This window comes from Sapajus apella, unplaced genomic scaffold (genome assembly GCF_009761245.1).
Source record: "Sapajus apella isolate SASKATOON/1434 unplaced genomic scaffold, GSC_monkey_1.0 scaffold26, whole genome shotgun sequence".
Lineage (NCBI taxonomy): Eukaryota > Metazoa > Chordata > Mammalia > Primates > Cebidae > Sapajus > Sapajus apella.
Genome location: NW_022436966.1, coordinates 14262393 through 14284239, shown reverse-complemented (window position 1 = coordinate 14284239; position 21847 = coordinate 14262393). Strand labels below are relative to the sequence as shown.

The 21847-nt window shown below is 39.6% G+C and overlaps 1 protein-coding gene across 2 annotated transcripts in view; it reads left to right on the top strand.

Moving 5' to 3' along the window:
• The window catches only part of LOC116560598, a 582130-nt gene extending 566235 nt beyond the window's left edge, over positions 1-15895 (top strand). For both annotated transcript variants that reach the window (XM_032292066.1, XM_032292065.1), the window contains one exon: positions 15284-15895. In XM_032292066.1, coding sequence (XP_032147957.1) covers positions 15284-15490 — 207 coding nt within the window. In that variant the 3' untranslated portion in view covers positions 15491-15895. The remainder of the gene's footprint in view (positions 1-15283) is intronic.
• The last annotated feature ends 5952 nt before the right edge of the window (positions 15896-21847 follow it).

The following is a 21847-nucleotide window of genomic DNA, read 5'->3' as shown; positions in this document are numbered from 1 at the left end:
TCCGGAGTTCCTGTCCTGTGTTCAAGAAGAATGAGGTTGTGCTGACAATCAAAAAGTGAGGAGGGCAGAGAAGAGTTTTACTGAGTGATAAAGCAGTTCTCAGCAGAGAGAAGATGTGATGGTAGTCCCCTACCTGCAATCAGGTGGTACTTCTCTCAGCGTCACTGGGTCTGGGGCTTTTATGGGGTCAGAATGAGGGAGTGCATGCTGGTTGGTTTGTGTGAATGCAAAAAAGGCTGAAACAAAGTCACCACTCAAAGGTGGCATGACAGTGTAAAAAACCAATTAGGGAAGGGTAGGTATGTGTAAAATAGGTGAAGGGTGGGGACCAATCAGAGAAAAGCATGTCAAATGGAAAGAAAGTCTTATTCTGGTCCAAAGATTTACCAGGGACTTGTGGCTAGGCTTTAAACTGTCCTTGGCTTGAAGGTGGGATTTCACCGAGGGCCTGCCCCATCAGCTGAGGATTTTTCTGCCTGCTGCCAGTATCATTGACCCAGCTCCAGTCTTTTTGTAGACAAAGCCTCAAAGAAACATAAAAAGCAGTATTAAGGAAATTTTACTAGACAGGTTTAGATAGAAACATTACAAATTAGGAATTCCTTTCCAATAAAGCAAGGAATGAAACAATGAATAGCAGAAGTTGAACTATGATGCCTCAATGATTTAAATTGAATCAAGAAGTTTTTGATGCACAAAATCTTGAAGATTGTAATGTAACAACCTAGTGAACCATTTGGCCTATATGTTTATTTGAAGAGTAAGGTACTACTTGCATATTGGCTGGCAGGAGGAAAGGAAACTGAATGTAAAGTAAAAAAGTTCAAGCAGCTTTCAAAATTATTTGCCAATAAGTTTACCACATCCATACACTGTAAAATACTTGAATTGTTCTTATGAGAAGAAAATGTGAAAACAATGAAGCATGGGTAATAAAGTCCTATAAAATAAACAGTATGCATTTAAAAGGCAAGAAAAATCATGGCATAAATTTGACTCCATGAAGATACATTACTGGTTTTATCTGAAAGAAGAAGGTAGTGCTTTAGACATACCTGGTATTATCAAACAAATGTGGAGTTTGAGGAAATATTAATGAATTTTCCTATGACTTACAAATGCATATTTTTACAAAAAGAAATTTTTCTTTCTGTATACAAATTAGATAAAAATGTATTTGTTTTATGCTAACAGTAAGTTAGGAAGTTTGAATCAGAAAACCTTATACCTATTTTTTTTAAGTAAAAGAAATACCAGCTCAAATGATCAACTTGTAGCCATGTTCTTGATAAAATGATGAAAATAACAAATGGTGTGATAGAGATTTTAAAATAAATTTTGTTTGCTGATGCCTAAGAACAAGTAAAGAACATGGTTTCCTTTTGTCCTAATATATTTTCCTTAGTTTCTGAGTTTTGGCAACATCTCCAGGCAGTCAGCAGGGAATGGATGGGAAATTAAAGATACATATCCCAATTTTATTGGAGGAAAAAAATGTTCACTTACTTGAAATTACACAATCTGGTTACAGATTAAAAATCTTGTTTCATAGCATCTAATTTGATTGTTACAAAAGGTGTGAGCACTCTTTGCTTTTGACAAAAACAACACAAAATACCTTGCGTGGTAGATCTAACTTGCATGAATGGTATACATTGTTCCAGGAACTACTCTAGATATTTGATGTGCACGATTCTATTTGGTACTTACAGTAAGTCAATAAATTAAGTATTTGGGATAAAGGGCTTGTTAAAACTCTCCCAGCCGGTGAAGGGCAAGGGCCAAGATTCCAACAGGTGAACTGCCCACTAAAACGGTTTTATAAAGTCTGTAAATGTAATATGCGTACATTTTGGAACAGAATAAATTAAATTGAGTAATGTTATTATCAGATAATTTTTGTCACTTTTCCATCAACCCATAAATGTCTCCTCCACAGAATTCTTGTCATTTGACAAGTATTTTTGGTATTAAAGAGAACAATTTTATTGTGGCTAAAAATGGATCAGAATTTGAATACATCTTTTTTTATTTTTTAGGCCCAAATTGCAATTCCTATCTTAATACAAAGAATATGAAGGAAAAGAAAGAAAAGGAAGAACAACAAAAAGGACAGAAAAGGGGAAGGGAAGGAGAGAGGGGGTGAAAGAGAGAAAGGGAGCAGAAGGGTCTAGGTAAAATCTGTGGCCATTATTAATGTTTTTAAAACTGTTTCTAGACATGGAAAAAAATGGGTGCATTTTTCTGACAATGATATATCTATTAATATATCTAATATATCTATATGCTATGTATATTCAAGGAAGATGAATGATTGACAGCAATACTTGGCCATGAATGCTGAATACTAGTATATGCAGTATTTGATCTTTGTCAGAGATAAAGAGATTAAACAAATTATTAAAGTTAAAATGATTAGGCCAGGCATGGAGGCTCATGCCTGTAATCCCAGCACTTTGGGAGGCCAGGTACGGTGGCTCACATCTGCAGTACCAGCACTTTGAGAGACCTAGGTGGGTGGATCACTTGAGGTCAGGAGTTCGAGACCAGCCTGGCCAGCATGGTGAAACCTCGTCTCTACTAAAAATACAAAAATTAGCCAGGCGTGGTGGTGCATGCCTGTAGTCCCTGCTAATCAGGAGGCTGAGGCAGGAGAATCGCTTGAACCCAGGAGGCAGAGGTTGCAGTGAGCTGAGATCTTACCACTGCACTCCAGCCTGGGCAACAGAGCAAGACTTTGCACTCCTCACTGCCCTCCCAAAAAGGTAAAACTATTATAATGGATAGACTGGCCATGCTGAGATCCATTCATTTCACATGGGTCCATTTCATGTGCCTACATGAAATGATTTTTCTAGGCACAAAATACATTAGTAAGTCTTACTGTGAATTGGAACTATTTTACCCCAAGTTCCATGCATGTCTTTCTATTGGTTGTATGGCAGCATCCTGTCTTATTCAGACCCTAAAATGATAACAGAGTGATGTCATTTGGTATGAATTCCTGTGCATGGGACGGGTGTGTTAGCCATTGGGCAGGTAGTCAGCACATATTTAGCGGGCATGCCCTATTCCCAGTTCATTAGTGTGGCAGGTGACACGCTGGCCTCTGCTAGGATTCAAAATGCTCTTTCTCAGATTCCCAAGATTCTGTGTCAACTGCTACGTACCAATCATTCATTTACTTCTCTCTGTGTGATGCGGGGTTAATGAGGAATGACAGGTTGCTTTTTTTTTTTTTCTTTTGCCTCAGTGTATAGAAGCTGCCAAGCACACTTAACCCAGTTGCCATTACTTTGGAACTAACTTCTGACATATGGATCATATTTTTACCTATAAGTAGATATACACATGTTGGATAAGAAGCAAGTGTTTACAAAATATCCCATGTACATAACAATGTTATACACGTTTATTCATCGTAGAATACACAGAAGTGAATTTATAAAACATTAAGTCTATGTCCATAAACTCTGTTGCAGTTAACTAAACCAAAGAGAGAAGCTTTCTAAAGGAGTGACAGAATACCTCTAAGGAACATGGGTGACTTTTTAGTAGTCTGATATAGAATGAAAAATGCAGGGACAGTATTTAATAATATGCTAGAGCAGAGACAGTGAATACAATCATCCTCCCTCCCCAGCTCCTCCGCCCCGCCATGATCTTTATTAGCTTTGTCCTGACAATCTGACCTTACTGAGCTCTCTCCAGCCCTGACAGCCACATAAAACCTACAAACAAATAGGGAACTGGTGCAGCCTTTTCAGATTTAGGATCATGCTCAAGCTTATGAATCAGATTTTTCTATGTGTGGACATGACAACTATGAAAAAACTGTAATTTAGGACATATTCTCTTTATCCTTTTATGTAGAATTTCACTTTAATGTGATGCAAATGACAGTAAGAAATACATTCAGTGAATGTTAAAGCCTTCCCATTAAAAATTCTGTATGCATTTTACATTCTAATTCATGTACAGTCAAAAACCCTGATAAAATCACAGTGCTGATTTGACTGCTGCACTTATCGTATTAATGAGGATACTTTATGCCTTTTGAAAATTGGGATATGGTCCATTATGTGATTGTAAATGATGTGATTGTATCACATAAATTTGTTATTCAATCCCACCCCTCCCTTCAGTCAGCTTTGTATATAAGAAGGTTCATTGGTGAGCCAGAATCGAGGCCAGAAAACTGAACCACACATTAGACTTTTCTTTTGTCTTTATTTCTGTTTATAGAAAAAATAATAATAAACATGCACATGTGTGTATATGGGCATATATATGTATATATGTATTTTTTCTTACTTTTTTTTTTTAATTTCCCTAAAACCACAGAGGAAAGCTTACTAAGGAAGTCAAAATGAAAGAAAGAAGCAGACAGGGCTGAGGCTCCGTGAAGTACGTAGCACTTTCTTCCACAGCCACGGAAATGTGCCTTTCACTTTTTCCTGATTTAGGATTGTCTAACACTTGGATGTCTTCCCTTCTCTCTCTTGCAATAAGTGAAAGGTTTGAGAACTGTTGTTGGCCAAGTTTTCCTGATTTTTGGTTGCATTTGCATCCCGAAAATACCTACTTTTCTCCTTCTTTATTTTTCTGTCTTGCCCACCTAGAGACACAAACACCTTCCCTGACATCAAGATCTCCAAACTCCCCACAGAACAAATTACAGCACTCACAACAGAAGTGTCTTCAGAACTCTCAGGGTAAAGCAAAGGAGGGGACCACCGGCTGTTGGCTGAGTAGCTCTTACAGCCTCGATGGGCTACACATTTAATTGCCTCTTTAATGATGGTCCCAAGTCTTAACTTGTGATTATCAGAGAGAAGCTCCCAAAGCCATGGCAATGATCATTTGTTGTCTGTACATCTGTGTTTTATAAACATTATTTTTGGTTTTGGATTCCTGAGCATTTGTAGGCTGACCTTTTTTTTTCTTTCTCTTTTTCTTTTTTTAGTTTTGTTTCTTTTTTTTTTGTGTGTGACAGCGTCTTGCTCCGCTGCCCAGGCTGGAGTGCAGTGGTGCAATCTCAGCTCACTGCAACCTCCACCTCCCGGGTACAAGCAATTCTTGGGCCTCACCCTCCCAAGTAGCTAGGATTATAGGCATGTACCACCATGCCTGGCTAATTTTTGTATTTTTAGTAGAGATGGGGTTTCTCCATGTTGACCAGACTGTTTTCGAACTCCTGACCTCAAGTGATCCACCCGCCTAGGACTCCCAAAGTGCTGGCATACAGATGTGAGCCACTGTGCTCGGCCTCTTTTTTTTTCTTTATTCCTTAAAAAAATGATTTTCTGGGCCAGGCACGGTGGCTCATGCCTGTAATGCCCACACTTTGGGAGGCCAAGGCGGGCAGATCAAGAGATCAAGACCATCCTGGCCAACATGGTGAAACCCTGTCTCTACAAAAAAAAAAAATAGAAAAATTAGCTGGGTGTGGTGGTAGTCCCAGCTACTCGGGAGGCTGAGGCAGGAGAATTGCTTGAACCTGGGGGGCAGAGGTTGCAGTGAGCCGAGATCGTGCCACTGCACTCCAGCCTGGCGCCTGGCGACAGAGCAAGACTCTGTCTCAAAAAAAAAAAAAAGATCTTCTGTTGCCTGGAACCTGGAGTAAGTGATATTGCCCTTCACAGTGGAGCAAGCTCTTGTGTGGATTTCATAGAGTATGAAATACAAATGGCCACGTTCTTGACACCCATTTGGCAATCTCATATTTCTGACTCTCATTCTTGTTCACCGTGGTACCTGACCTTTAGGCCTTATGATGCTCTGAGTTTTCTCAGAGCTCAGATGCTGTGAATGAAAAACAAAAATTAAAGTTTGGTCTCTGTGTGTTCTAACATAAAAAATACAGTATAATGTTTCCCCCATTCCCATCGAGGAGAGTTGTCCGAGAGAATGATTTCCACATTATAGTAAATTTGATTGCCGGTCACTTGTAATTTTACAAATGTTTACAATTATTGTAAAGTTTATTTTTTAAATAGCACATGCGAAAAGGTAAGCTCCTTGACTAAGATATACCGAAAGCTTACAGGGAGTCTCTCCTGATGGGAGTTAGGTTTTTTGTTTGTTTGTTTGTTTGTTTGTTTGGTTTTGGTTTTTTTTGAGACGGAGTCTTGCTGTGTCTCCAGGCTGGAGTACAGTGGTGCCATCTCGGCTCACTGCAACTTCCATTTCCCGGGTTCAAGTGATTCTCCTGCCTCAGCCTCCTGAGTAGCTGGGACTCCAGGCATGTGCCACCTCACCCAGCTAATTTTTGTATTTTTCGTAGAGATGGCATTTTAACCTGTTGCCCAGGATGGTTTCAGTCTCTTCACCTCATGATCCACCTGCCTTGGCCTCCCAAAGTGCTGGGATTACAGACATGATCCACCATGCCTGGCCTTTTTTTTTTTTTAAACCTTATTTCAGATTCAAGGCCAATAAGAACTTTAAACAGTCTTCAGACAAAGCTTGCTACATCCTAATTTCTGCAAATCCACTCTGGTCTGTTCATGGCTCTCCTTATTAATCAGCTCTACAGAGCTGTACCCTTCTCAGTACTGTTACACACATTGCATTTTTATGCTTCTGTTTCTGAGCAGCCTTTTCTATATTTTTGCTTTGTTTTTCCTTCAGTTACCCACAGTGTGGTCTGTGGAATAGGATACCAACACTGCCTACATTTAGGCAACAGCACATTATGTCATCTTGCTTCATATATTTTACTTCTATCTCTTTTAGGAGAAAACTGATTTGAGAAATTTTGCCTCTGCCTTTGGGGAGGAATCATTTACCTTCTTTCATCTGGGCTGAAATTTGCCTCCTCATTTCTTTTGTTAATAAAAGAAAGAAAACTTATTTACATCTTCTTAGATCCTATTAGTTAGCTCTCAATTGCCTAATTGTTGCAGTTTTAAGAGAGACCAAGTCATTTTCTTGCTTTCAATCATTGTTGGTCTATTTCTTGGGTTACACAATGCTACATTCATGTCTGCTTACTTTCTTTGGGAAGCTTTTTGTTTCACTCTGCTCTGCAGCATCATGTGCATGGTCCATTTCCTTCCCGCACACAGGAAATATGACTAAACCATCCCCCTACAAAAAGGTGGAGAGAAAGATATCAGGCCTGGCAATATTGCCCATCACCTTGACCTTTATTTCTGAGGATAGGGGCAGGCTGGAATCCATGTTTCGGTATGAATTTGGCCTGATTTTTTCCCCTTTTGTCTTCTCCAGTGTTTTAATAGTTCCTTAGAATGAATTTCCCTGCCTAAGATGACTCTCCCCCTTTCTCTCTTGACAACACTGAGTGAATCAGGGTGTGAGATATTACCCATGCAGTCCACTCTCTGAGAGGTATTGCTGGCTGAAGCCATGCTGCTCATCTGCCATTCTACACCCAACTGTGGATAATAACAGAATTGATTTTACCTGAGAAAAGACAAAGGAACCTCAGGCTGCTTTCTGCATTATTTTGTTCTCAGGTTGTTCTGCTCTGAATGGTAAGATCTCTCACTAGAATATTGGGTCACATTCAGCTTTCTTTATGGCAAATCCCCTGTGGGGGAACTTCTGGCAGTAGGCTGTGAGGTGTTACTATTCTGTGCTTGTGTATGTGTGTGTGCGTGCGTGCGTGTGTGTGTGTTGTCAAAGTATAACATGAGTAAGCTTATGTTTTCAAGTCCTGTGTGTGCTTTTTCTTTTTTAAATATGCGTTTAAGAAAGCATATCTTAAGTTGGAGACTAAAACTTGGCTTTCAGATCCTCTGGGTGGTGAATTCAAAGAAGACTATTCTTGAATAAATTTTAATATGACCATAAATAAGCCAACCTACATATGTTATAAGGGCAATAATGATAATAGCCATTATAAATTTAGTGCTTAGTACTTCTCATGCATGTTCTAATTGCCTCATGCTTATTAATTTACTAAATCCTTATAATAACTCCATTAGGCATACATTATTTGTATCTCTATTTTACAGATGAAGAAACTGAGGTACAGAGAGAGGTTAAGTAAATTGTTCAAACCATGTATGTGGTAAGTGGCAGGTGTAGGATTCAAACCAGGTGGCCTTGGCTCCTAAGTCTTGACTCTTAAATGTTGCACTTCTCCACTCGTTGAGAGAAAAATCTGCAATGTCTCACTTAGTGACCCTTACGTGAGAAAGGTGTCTTACAAATATTTTAAGGAAGTGTTGATGAAGTAATATGCACTTACAATTGATTTTATTTCTATCACCCTGTAGTTTTTTAAACTATATTATCCCTTTATGTTAAAAACAACTCAAGTTATCTTGAGTTATGTGGAGAATTCAGGAAAGTTAACATATAATGGTTATCATCTTAAAGAAAATCTGGTGTATTTGCTATATGATCCCTTGAGTTATTACATTTATTTTAAATCTCTCTGTTTTTTCTGTTATTCTTATTGATACTTTTATGCAGGTAAGAAGGCATATACACCCACGGAGGCTGTCTCTGGAAAGTGCTGAAAGAGGGTCAAGTAGAAGTCTCAGTTTTTGCCTGTGCTTAAAATGTGTACTATGAGAAATGTATTCCAGGGATGACCTTCATAATTAGGTGTTTACAAAGAAAGATAGTAAATGTATAAGGACCCATGGTCACCCTAAAGTTCTGAACATTATTAACTTAGAGTTGCCATGGATGTACTTGACAGTCCCGTGTACACACAAAGAATGTATTAGATGTCCTGGAATTTGAAAGTTCAAGGAATATTGGATTTTATGTATCATATGTTATCTTACTTGCTGAAGTAGCTTGCTTCTGTTTCTTATAGATTTAAGAATAGAATTACTATTCTGGTAGTCTTGCACAAGTATGACCCTTTAGATTATGTGAATAAATATCAAATTGGTGGCCAGGAATTACAAATTATATGTTAGCATAAATATCATAAAGCTTCTTGTAACCCCAAAACAGTTATTTATGTTCAGCTCTGGCTCCAACCAAGTCTTCACCTTTGAATCAATACTTCAGATCAAGAATAAATGGAGCCCCAAAGTCACACCATACTATCAAAATAATTATCTATAATTAATATAATTATTGATCATGTAGTAGAAGTCACTGTCTGGATGATATAAGGCTTTTAGGATTTCATGGGAATACTTCACAACTTAATTATGTTTCCCTGGGAGATTCTAATATAATTCAATTTATTTTTCCCATGTGTTTCATCAATCATGATGTGGATAGAAGGAATATCAGAATCTCATTTCTCTGTCAATTCCTGCAGAATGTAGACAAGTCATTTCAATAGAACAGAGCTGATTAGAAGACAGGGTTCCTCCACAGGGAAATTATTCCCTATACCACTTGAAATGCTGGTGCCACATTCTGTTGGTTTTGTAGTATGCGATGAGGATAACTGCAAAAAGTCTGTGATAGCCCTGTCCCAGCTTATACACTGAACCAAACTGAGGCCTGTGTAAAATGTTCTTCTTAGGTATGTGAGGAATTGTGTTCCTCTCAGGGCCTTAGTTTCTCTATCAGAGGAGGCAGGTGGTGGCTAGGTCTCCTTCTACTTGTAACGCTCCATACTCTAGTTTTGTTTGTGCTTTCATTCTTTAGTGTCTACAGTGGTGCATCTCAAGGTTTAACGTGCTTATGAATTACTGGAATCTTGTTAAAATGTAGATTATGATGCTATTGGTCTAGGGTGGATTCTGGGCTCCGGGTTTTCTAACAAGTTCCCAGGTGATGCTGAAACGGCTGGTCTGTGAACCACATTTTTAGTAGCAAAGATCTAAATGATGTAGAGGTAAGGAGGGAAAGACTAGCTCTTTGTCTTCCTGCAGTAACATATTCACCTGCTCCCCTCTCAGGTCTAGGATTCTTGACTTTCTTCTGCAGAACACTGAAACATGCCCCCTCTTCCCTGACTCCACCAAGCAAGAGTGTGGGCTTCAAGAGGCTGAATGCATCTATACAGAGCACAATCCCTTCTCCGTGAAGGAAACCATGGGGCTTATCAGGAAAAGTCTGTGCCTTTACTGTCAGGCATCCTCAGCTCTGCTAAAATATGAAATGAATGAAGTGGAGTTTAATTTTAGAGTCTACAAATTTGTATTGTGTATATCATTCCTGATGTCATTTTACATGGTAGGCTGGTGTTATCAGGCATGTTTTGTGAGGAGAGCTGCATTTGAGTTCTGGTTTAATGAAGCTTTCGCACCCTCCCATGTCCCTCCCTCATCTCCACTTACCTAAGAAAGAGATGCCACTTGTATGAGAGGTTTTCACTCTTGGAAATGCACATTTCTTTTGCTTTCCTGGGTGCAGGCCCTCTGGGGGGATTTTCCCAAGCTGGACTACAGGTTGGCTTCCCAGCAGAGGGCGCACTGCCCCAGTGCCATGGCCCAGAGCAGTTTCCGCCTCTTCTGGATGGACTTCCCTCCCAACTAGGCTGGTTAGGGCTGAAGGAGAACTGGAGAAATGGGCTTTCAGGAAAGGAGGACATGAAGATGAGATTAAGGGAGAAAATCAAATCTAATCATTTCAGATCTGAATCAGTGACTTTTAAAATGAAAGGTCTATCTGGCTACCGTTAATGGCAGCTTTTCATAATTCTAAGCTATTGCGAGACTAACTTTCCTTTCTTGAAGCTTCTCTGAACCCTGTATTGTCCAGCATTTGTATCTTTCACTTTAACGAGCACTAAATAAGAATTACATAAAGAATTTTAATAATTCTCACTGGACAGTTAATTAAGCCATGAAAAGTCTTTGGAACTGTTACTCTTTCTGCCTTTCACAGACAAGTGCTTCCATGGCTTCCAAGGAAAGAGGTCACACTTATACATATATATATAATGATGTGTGGGTTAGCAACTTTTTCCAGTAACAAATGACCTCCTTAACGAGCTGAAATGGTGAAATAAAAATCCACCTTTTTGTGGCCCACTTTCCCTGAACTCTCCTCTCCACTTTCCTCAAACTTCTTTGCACAGGAAATGAATTCCCTGTAACTTTGGCGGGGTAGGGGCTCGAATATGTTGATCTTAAGTTCTCCAAATTTTTTGTTCCTCTATAAATCATACGGGCATGACCCAGCCCAGTCATTCATTTCAAATTTCTTCTTTCCTTTCTTTCTTTTTTAAAAAACAGCTTCTGTTTTTTCTCATTTTTGATAGATCCTACCACAAACTTCAGCTAGAGTAAGTGCAGACGACCATAACACTATTCTCACATAGAGGGTATTTTATTAAGTCCAGCAGTTAAAAATGTACAAAGTTCCTTGTAATAATCCATTCATTCTGTTCTCGCCTGATTCTTGGAGTAAGCCTGCACAATTATTCAAATCCCAGCTTTTAGCTACAGCATACACCTCGCCATGGGGCTATGCCTCTGTAATCTTGCTTTGGTCTTGCATGTCAAATGGAATTAACTCCCACAAGAAATGTGTGCGAAGACAACCCAAAGTGTCTAATCCTGCTGCTGTCTTAAATTTCTGAAACTCTGAGCTGTCATCTTTTTCTATTGCTTTGTTGAAGTTCTCACTTATGCTTCGGTCCATCCAAAGCTGAAGTTTAGGAAAATTTGCATTTTTATATATTTTTTCAGTTATGCTCTCCCTTGGCCTTTTCACATGTTCCCTTTGTAGGAGGATTTTTTTTTCTTCCTTCAAATTTCAAGACCGTTTTATACACAGTGGAATTTCAACAAGAGGTGAATTCACTTTTTTTTCCCCCCTGGGAGTATACAAGTTGATACACAGACAACACTACTTGAAGATTCGGAAACCAAATCCAAACAGATATGTGAGTGTGTGTGTGTGTGTGTGTGTGTGTGTGTGTGTGTGTGTGTGTGTAAGAGAGAGAGAGCAAAAAGAGAGAGAGAGAGAGAGAGAATGTGTCTCTGAATGTTGTATGAGAACGAGGAGAGAAGAAATAATGATATCATTATTACCATACCTTAACCACTCAACCTAGCTAATCAGAAAAACTAATTCTATCTCAATTGAATCTCAAACTGCATCATCTCCCTCATGAATAAAATGCTTGGTGAAATGAACTCGTTTAGGTTAGTCTACTTGTATGTTGTATTAGGGGTAGATTAGCTTGTTGAGTAATTTTATACTTTCTTCCTTCTCTAGGGGGCATACTGTTTAAAGATCTTAAATACTGAGACAGTCTTCTTCTTCACCAGATCCTGTATTCCACTTAATCATCTCCTGCAAATTCCTAGACATGAGGAATCTAGAGGAAGACTTACTATCCAGAATGCAATGCAAGCACTTAATAAATACATGTTGAATTCCTATGAATAGGGACAGGGTGTTAGCTTTTAGCTACAGCATACACTTCATCTCTTTCTGGGTGATTTATCTTGTTGCCTCAGTTTACAAATTGCATCATTCCACTTGGAAATGGAATCTGGCCAGGTTTTAGTGAACTCCCCTCACAGCCTGTGTGTTCAGTTTGATCATCACACGTGATACATATTTTTAAATCACCAGTTATTCAGCATTGTGGGTTCCTTGAGGTGTCTCAACTAAGTGAGGTGTGGAAGGGCAAAATTTGTAACTTGGTGTGGTGGATATTTAATAAGTGGTAAACCGCAGCATTCTCCATTTGAAAGCTAATTAAGGCCACTAGCTGACCGTGCTTGTGCAGAAAACATATTCATGGTTTAGCCATGGAAACAGTCATAACAGTGCTCAGCTAAAAATAATGGGCTTAAGAGACATTTTCACTGATCACTCCTGAATGCTTATTGTTTATTTTTCATATAAAAGTTGTCACATTTTTTAGGAAATACCCAGCAGCACTAGCTAATTTTAAGACCTGAAAGTTTTACTTGTGCCTGGACCATAGATACTAATATGAGGAGTGATATTAGGGGACAGCCGTGAGACCAAATTATATTTTTAATGCTATATGCAGGAATGTCTCAAAAGATAAAGATCCCTTATGCTCTCTTGAGTCTCTTCCCTTGTTAATATTGGCCTTTAATACGTGATGTGATGAGTTTTTGTCACAAGAGGAGTTAACCCTCTAGCACCTATTAGCTTATTTTATCTAAATTGAGTTCATGTTTGTTGAAGAGCCCTCCTTTACTGACAGATGATATAATATGAATTATGTTTCTGTGTGCTCATTGTATCTTCACAGTAAGAGTACTGTAATAAGACAATATATTTTATTGTACAATATATTGCTTTGGCTAATAGGATTGCAAAAGCATATCAAATGTAAATATTTTTTCAGCATCTGGATGACAAAGTTAGATTGTCTATCAAATATCTTAATGCTATTCTAGGATCCAGCAATATTTAGTGTCACTGAAATAAGGGGTAGCAAAGTATCAGGTAGATGTGATGAAAGCAAAACCAAGGTAAAGGGATCTCAAGGAGGCTGAAATGATCTGGGGACATTATTAGGCTGGTCAATTGCAAGTTGTTTTTAACTGACCAATAAGAATTCTGTTTGAAGTCACTCCTGGGAGTGGACACACAGTAATCTTGGTCCATGATCATTTCATTTAATTTTAAACTATCTTACTGACATTGAACCATATCAAGACCAGGTATTACAAGAATTTACTTCCTACTCTTTCATTCATCCACACAGCAGTGGGTCTCTAAGCACATCTCTGGGAGAATTTTGAGCTCAAATGACCCTTCAACATTGGCAGGATTTAGTAGAGAAAAAAAAAAAAGTGGTGCAATGGGACACGTACTTTCCATACCTTCCAAGAGCTAGAGCTCATATCCCGCATGTGCCATCCTTTAACCAACTGGAGATAGAATCATGGTCCAAGAGCCATAGGATTCAGATCTAGATTTAGAACATTTTCCTTCTTAACCTGGCCATATCTGCAGCAGAATATGTTAAACAGAACTGACCTAGAACTGTCATCCCTACAAATTCTCACTTATGGCTCTTTTTAGCCTAAGACTAGATGACACACATTGATCTCTGCCAGTATAGTTGAGTTTCTGAGGCTCCATTTTTCTCATTGGCTACTTTAAATGAATACCATTTTTGCTGGTTTCTTCCTCCTCCTTCCCACTTTCCTTTCATTTTCGTTATTTGTTCTAATTTAATTTGAAATGCCCAGCATCTGACTGTAATCAGGTAAGGGGACTCAGGAGACTTCCAGCAAGAGCAAGTCTCCTGAAAAGGGTCTTTTGGACACAACAGAATGAGCCTTTATTTATTATCTCAGGGATAACAAAACGGGGAGTGAGCAAGACTGCACGGCAGCTGTCCTTTCAAGCAGCAGCTAACTTGGTGGAACACTCCCGTCCCCAGGGTGTGAACAGACCGCCCCTTGGCTCAAAGTCATCCGCTGTCCCTGGCTGCTGGCTCTCTAGGCCAACACAAACAAGCATAACAAAACATGCAGGGAAGGTGTCAACAGAAACCCCTTTTCTAGGAACCTAGCTTTTGGAAATGAACTGGATTTACAGTCCATACAAAGGCTTGGCAAGGTTTCATTGGCCATGGCCACACACCTTACACTGTGACTCCTATCCAGGTGGGACATGTGGCTTATTAGGCACATGTGCTCTACTTCCTCTGAGATCCTCCAGAGAAAGGCTTTGGTTTCCCCGTGTACCAAATGAAGATTACTAGGGAGGAACAAACACTGGAATTTGCAAAGGATCTCCTGGGTTTTTACTGTTTTATAACCTGAGAAAATCACTCTCTTTAACCCTCAGTTTCTTCCTTAATATACTGGAGATAAAAATATTTTCCTTTATAATCATGGTGATCAAATAAAATGCAGAGGTGTTATCATTGAGAAAAAATATCACAGTGTTTACACCAAGGTTAAGTTTAGTGTGAAGAGCCAATGAAAGCACAGATGTGAAAATGCTTGAGAAATGGAAAAGTACTATAGAAATAAAAGATATGGCTGGGCGCAGTGGTTCACGCCTGTAATCCCAGCACTTTGGGAGGCCAAGGAAGGTGGATCACGAGGTCAAGAGATTGAGACCATCTTGGCCAACATGGTGAAACCCAGTATCTACTAAGAATAGAAAAATTAGCTGGGCATGGTGGCGGGCATCTGTAATCCCAGCTACTTGGCAGACTGATGCAGGAGAATCGCTTGAACCCGGGAGGCAGAGGTTGCAGTGAGCCGAGATCACGCCACTGCACTCCAGCCCGGTGACAAAGCTAGACCCCATCTCAAAAAAAAAAAGAAAAGAAATAAAAGATACGATCATGATTATTGTTATTATTTTCAAGGAATTTAGTCATTTTTCTCCATAATCGAAAACACGTGGTGATCTTTACCCCTACTTTTATGCCTAGATTTGTCACATCCAGAGGGTCTTCTGCTGCCTTGCAAGGGGAGACAGCGCATGCACATCTGGCCCTTCATTTCACAGAAGTTGGCAGACAGCTCAGTTAGAGACCAGGAAAGAGTGTTGTCCAGAGTCTTTCATGCCACAGAATTTACAGATATGCAGTTATCTTGAGTATTTAATGTTCATGTGTTGTGAGTTCCTCTGGGGTTGAGAAAAGGTAAAAAAAAAACTCATGCTTGTTCAGTTCCTGTAAGAGGAAAGCATGATGACATGGGATACTGTGAGCTCTGACCTATCAGACCACACCCAATGTCCAGCTCAGGTTGTGGAGACATTGGCTTTTCTATAGTTTGTAGCCTAATTACTTTTGGTCAGTGCAGGTGTTTTATCCTGTCAAATACATCTGCCTAAGAATGTGTGTGTGTGAAGGAGACATTGAGACTCTTTAGGAATGAGGAAATAGAGGTAACTCAGGGAAAGGAAATCATGTAAAGGAATGACAAAACCTACAGCTCAGGCATGTTTGTCTCTTTATCCCTAGCACTTAAACCAGGACCAGATTCTTTGTGGAATGTTGCATAATTAAAAATAATTGCAGAAGACTGTGACTGTGCTGTCTGTTTTTGTTTTGTTTTGTTTTTTTGAGATGGAGTCTTGCTTTGTCATCCAGACTGGAGTGCAGTGTCGCCATCTTGGCTCACTGCAACCTCCACCTTCCGGGTTCATGTGATTCTCCTGCCTCAGCCTCCAGAGTAGCTGGGACTACAGACACGTGCCATACCATGCCAGGCTAATTTTTTATATTTTTAGTAGAAATGAAGTTTCACCGTCTTAGCCAGGATGGTCTCGATCTCCTAACCTCATGATCTGCCAGCCTCAGCCTCCCAAAGTGCTGGGATTACAGGCATGAGCCACTGCACCTGGCCCTGTGTCATCTGTTTTTAAAGTAATCCTCCACTCCCTTGAACCTACAGAGAACCTATCACAGTACCTTATAAAGAGTGAACACACCATGCTTTGTGATACCAGAAGGAAATTATAGCTGAGCATGGTGGTGTGCCTGTAATCCCAGATCCTCAGGAGGTTGAGAAGGGAGGATGGCTTGAGCCCAGGACTTTGAGGTTTCCATGAGTGATGGTTGCACCACTGCATTCCAGCCTGAGTGACAGAGTGGGACCTTGTCTCTAAACAAGACAAAAGGAACTTGCCAGAATTTGTGACACCCACACTTAAAGTAAAATGAAAGGCCTTGGAATTGTTGACAACATCTAGATGATGGGCAGAAAATAACAGGGCATGCTTCTGGCAGCCTGTGGAGTAATCAGCACAGCAAGCCTCTTTTCAGTGCAAGAGAAGGAATGCCAAGGACCTAAGCTAAGGCCCAGAAGTCAATTGACTTGCCTGGCATCTGGGAACATTTTCTAGTTGCTTTTGTAACACATGTCGACAAGCTTCTGTGTGTATAAGGGGCAGTTGAGGGGGTGCGCCAGAGAATGGGGAAGCAGAAAGTAGGAGTTATATAAGCTCTATGAGCCTCTGTCTTCCCATCTATCAAATGGGCTAGAGCTTCATGAATCCCACAGCTGTGAGGAATGAGTGGGATAATGTAGGTTAAACCTCATCCCAGTGTCTGGCTCAGAGGGAGCAATTTTTATTAGAAGGAATCACATAACTCTTGTCTTTGGAGAAGCCTTTCTCTCTCCCTGCCTCCTCCTTCAAGCCTTTGAGGCACCTCAGTAGTAATTAGCTGCTAGCACTTGGAATCTATCTGTGGAGAAACAGTGTTTGTGAAAGGACTCTAAGGTGGCGGTGTGAGGCATTTATTTGTGATCGAAGGCAACACAAGTTGCCTCTGGTGCTTATTGACTATTTCTAGCTGGAGGCACAGAAATACACAGGCACTAAAGGGTGAGTTACTATTGGACGCTCTTCTCTGGACCAGCAGGGACTTGGAAAGCTCTTGGAGGATGTAGTGTCTTGCATCAATCACCAGTGACCCCTCTGGCTGAATATGTACAGGCAGAAAGAGTCTCCTAAATTAGCCTCGGTTCTCCTTAGCTGGATGGATGGAAGATGAAATGCAGTCCCTGGAGGAGGAGAAAGTGTGTGTGGTGGAGGATTGAGCTATACCCTGGAAATCCAAGCTGATTGCTCCTTTCCAAAACAAATCAGAAATGTCTTTATTTTCTATGGGCCTATTAAAGTGTGTGTGTGTGTGTGTGTGTGTGTGTGTGTGTAAAATAAGTTGACATCATGGGAGATGAGAAAGAGGAAGAAAGAGGTGGGAAGAGAAGAGAATGGTCATGAAAAATAATTCCCAGAACTACTTGTTTGATGAATGAATTAAAATGGAGCAAGTCCTAAGACTAACTCCAGCATGTTTTCAAAGTGTGTGTTGAGATGGATTCATACCTCTGCTATCAGGTGCAGTATCAAGTTGGCTGATCCATTTTAAATACCTTCCAGAAAAATTTCATGTGCTTATGAAAAATTTTATTGAATATTACTTCATCTAAGAATGCTAAAGATCTAGCTAAACCCCATAAAAGCTAGGAGTCATAGAAAAGGTGCTCTTCTAGGATATGCTAATGGCACTCTAGAAATAATGCTTCTATTTTTAAGAATTGTTAGCATATATCCAGGGATTCTTCTACTTCCTCCTCCCTAGTTGTAATTTCTCTTTTGGTCAAAAAAAAAAAAAAAAAAAAAAGAAAGGAAGGCAAGAAAAGGACTCTGCAGGTAAAAGCACACCTTTGTGCCTCACATTTTCTAGCTTTTCTGTATGGTCCAATGGCAATCATTTTAATGCCTGTTTCAGAGCCATCAGTACTCAAAAAGCCTGGCAAGAAAATAGTAAATCTGTGAACTCAACATTATTTCCTATGGTAAGAAATTTTCTTTGCTTCCTTTCTATAAGGCCTAAAACCAGTACATTGAATCCTGCTCCAGATGGATGTGTTATATAACCACAACCAGGCACATGCAGTCATCCCAGAGCTGACTGAGCCACAGAGGTGGATAACTCAGTACAAGCCTGACCCTGTTGCTGCCAAAGTAAATCCAGAAGCCTCGGTACACATCTGTTCATGCCCAAATAGGTCATCACCATACACGCTTGAGCTGTGAAGGGCTAGGAGAAGGATTTCTTTCTCGGAGTTACCAGGCCGTCTCAGTATTAGCTCACTTCAGGGGACAGCATTGTGGTGGTTTGGATACACTTGAGGATTCCCTTCCTAATAATAATAATTAGCATTTATGGGGCACTTGGTACGTGCCAGATGCTGTTGAATGCACTTCACTTATATTAACACGTTGAAATCTGTCAGGAACACTATGAAATAGATTATTTCATAATCCTCATTTTATAATGAGGAATTTAAGGCAAAGAGAGGTCAAGTACTTTCTTCAAGATCATAGAACTAGCAGGTAGTAGAGGTGGGATTTGAACCTAGTCTGCCTGTCTCCAGAGTATATGCTTTTAAGCATTATAGCATACTTTTCTGGCCTGGGCATACACTGAAGAGACTGGAAAGTGAAGATGCACTATTTGTCAAGATATTATATCGCTTTTAACCTGGTGAGGAAGGGAGGATTTCTAAGGAGATCTGAATTTATAGAGTAGTCTTAGACTTTCTCTGTCTTCCAGGATCTCAATATCCTATCCCTCAAACAGATACACAAAGGAACAAAAAACCCATATAAACTCTAGAGACAGTTTGCAGATTTCAATACGTTTTCCTAATGAGGAACTACTTCTAGGACAGCTTTTAACAATGCAGGTACAAGAGGTGGCCTTAGGGTTCACACTGGGAAGACCAGTAGCTCTGAGGTAATGTTGGCAATTGTGAAATAGGTCCATTGCACTCAGCAGCAGTAAATGACAGAGAAAAATGTCAACCTGAAGGGGTGTACCATGTTGCCTAAGGCATGGGATTGAATTTATAAAATTGCAAGCATTCAAGAATATCACACAGGACTCCATTTGCTTCTGTTTGAAAATTCATTTAGGAAGGGCTTCAAAATTTATGTTACGAGAAAATACAACATAGTTCCTCCTCTTATGGTTTCCTCCCTCTCTTCTCCCACCCCTTTCTCTTCCCACCACCAATACCACCATGCATTTTTAAAGTCCTTTAAAGTTTTCAAAGTGCTTTCATATACATACTTCATTCTTTATGTCAGGTCAGGGCGAAATTTTATTGCATTTGGCCAAAGGCCATTTTGAAATTTTGAAAGAAAAAAGGAGATATGATGTGATCTTTGAAATAAAGGGATTAAAACAGAGCAAAGTTAAAAAGGATTTATGAGTAAAAAAAAAAGCAAAAAAAATATATAAATCGGATTTTAGAGTTGAACTGGAAAAAGACTGACTGGCGAAATACTTCACATATTTTGTAAAACAGTTGGGGTTTAGACAAAAACAACTGGAAGATATATACAAATTATTTACAAATAACATTTATACATCTTTGATTTTAAAATGCTAATACATGCTGATCACAGAAATATTGGAGGATGTGAGAGTCAAAAGTTGAAAATGCAAACATCCATAATATCAGTATGCATTAAAAAATGTGATTATGTTTAGAGTTACAATTTTCTAGCCTTATCTTAAACACACACACATACACACACACAAACACACATATACACATGACAGAGTTTTAAATTTCTTCATGCTGCACTCAGATATGCAAAAAATAAATGCTGCCCTATAATTTATAGAAACGGTGACCTGGCCCACACACTACCACTTTACTGAACTGCAAAAACAACTTATTGTCCTTTGGCAACATCTTAGTCTCTTCTGTGTTGTAAGGCTCTGTTTATTTTAACATTCAGTCCATTCGCAGTAATGATGGTTTATAGAGGCATCTTTCAAAGATGCAGTCTCTTTAGGAAAATGCTTAGTGGCTTAGATTGTTCTCCTAGTCCACTGTTCCTCTTCTCAAGATGGTGCCCTGCTGCCTGAGGAATAGGGCTGGAGCTATCAGAGACTTAGAATGGATTACAAAAAGACTAAAAAAGTCCATGCTTCTGTGATGACTAATGCCAAAAAAACCTGCATTCCTCCAGACTGACACCTTGGGAGGCACATTGGTGTGAGCACAACCTACACAACCCTAAGCCACATCCCTTGTTCTGTCTCTGTGTTGGGAGAAGAGCATGCTTAGCTCCATGCCCTGCCTCTGACACTGGGGGTTCTCTGTAGCAAGGTCTCTCCTCTGCCTGGCTGTTCTTTGCTCTGCAGGCATTAAGAGTAGGTTTGACTGAGGACCTGCTGACCCATTGTGTGGTCAGTACTCTCAGATAATACCCACATGTCTCTGACTCATCTCAGTTTTTGCTGATGTGTTTTGTGTCTCTGCCATGTAGTGGCAGACAGTCTTTAACAAAGAGTCCTCCCAGAGTGTTTGCTGAGGAGGCCCTTTGCCATTTATCATAGGGGGCTGGTCCCCTGCCAAGCCCAAGACCCTAAACTCAGCCTCTCCTAAGTCCTCTCTTTGAGGATTATAGAGAAATTTCTAAATCTTGCCCACGCTACATGGGAAGTGAGGCCAGTTTACAGAATAAAAATTCTGCACCTTCCTCCTCCTAGCGGGGTGGCATCACTGGATTCTTTTATGTAACCAATCCACATTGTGTATCGGTTGAGATCATTTCAACTTCTGCCTGAATGAGAGCTGTTAAATTAATGGAGGATCAAAGGAACAATGGAAGAGATTTCAAGAAACTTTTCTAAAATGTATAATGTATATTTTGCATCTTGTCCCGTGTTTGCATTTTTTCTTTATGAAGAACTTGAGCCTCTGTAGAAGTCTTTTAGTGCTTCTGCATCTCTTGAGTCCAGAAAAAAATTCAAGAGAATTCTATGATTCAGTGATTTTGGTGTTTGCTAACTTTATATTTGCTATCTAGAACAACCTTTAGTGAAAATCAACAGATGGGTATGCGGAAGCAATTTTAGAGATGATTTCTACCATTGATTGAATGTTTATGTTGCCACTGAAATTTACACTATTTACTTTTTTAAAATAATAAGTTATCTTCACACTTTTACAAAGGAGACTGAACAATACTATGCAAAGTGAAACAGCAGAATCTCTAACATTGAGAAGATTTTCCTCCAGTTAATTAAAGGAGCAAGTGTTATGGAACTTTATAGCCATTTAATTATGTCATTAAGGTAAAAGTTAGCTAGCAAGGATGGGCATAGGACAGGAGAGACCACTACAGGCCACTGTATAGAGTTTGACCTTTCAAGGCTTTGCCAATGCTTAGACTGTGACTGTATTTTTGAAATAATGCAACTGGATTGACACATTTGTTATAAAGATATTTAACAATTTCATTAAAGTGACATCAATATATATTTTTCTAAGGGAATTTGAATTTTTTTCTCATTAGAAGTGCTAAACACAGCTTGCCTCTGAAGGTTAAAAGCTAAAAAAAGCCTTCTCAGTGTGGTTGGCAGCATGGTTAGGCATGCTTCTGGACACACATATCTGTTAACTCCTTTCTATCTGTTTCTCAGGTGGCAAGCAGAAAAAAAATAGTAATATCTTTG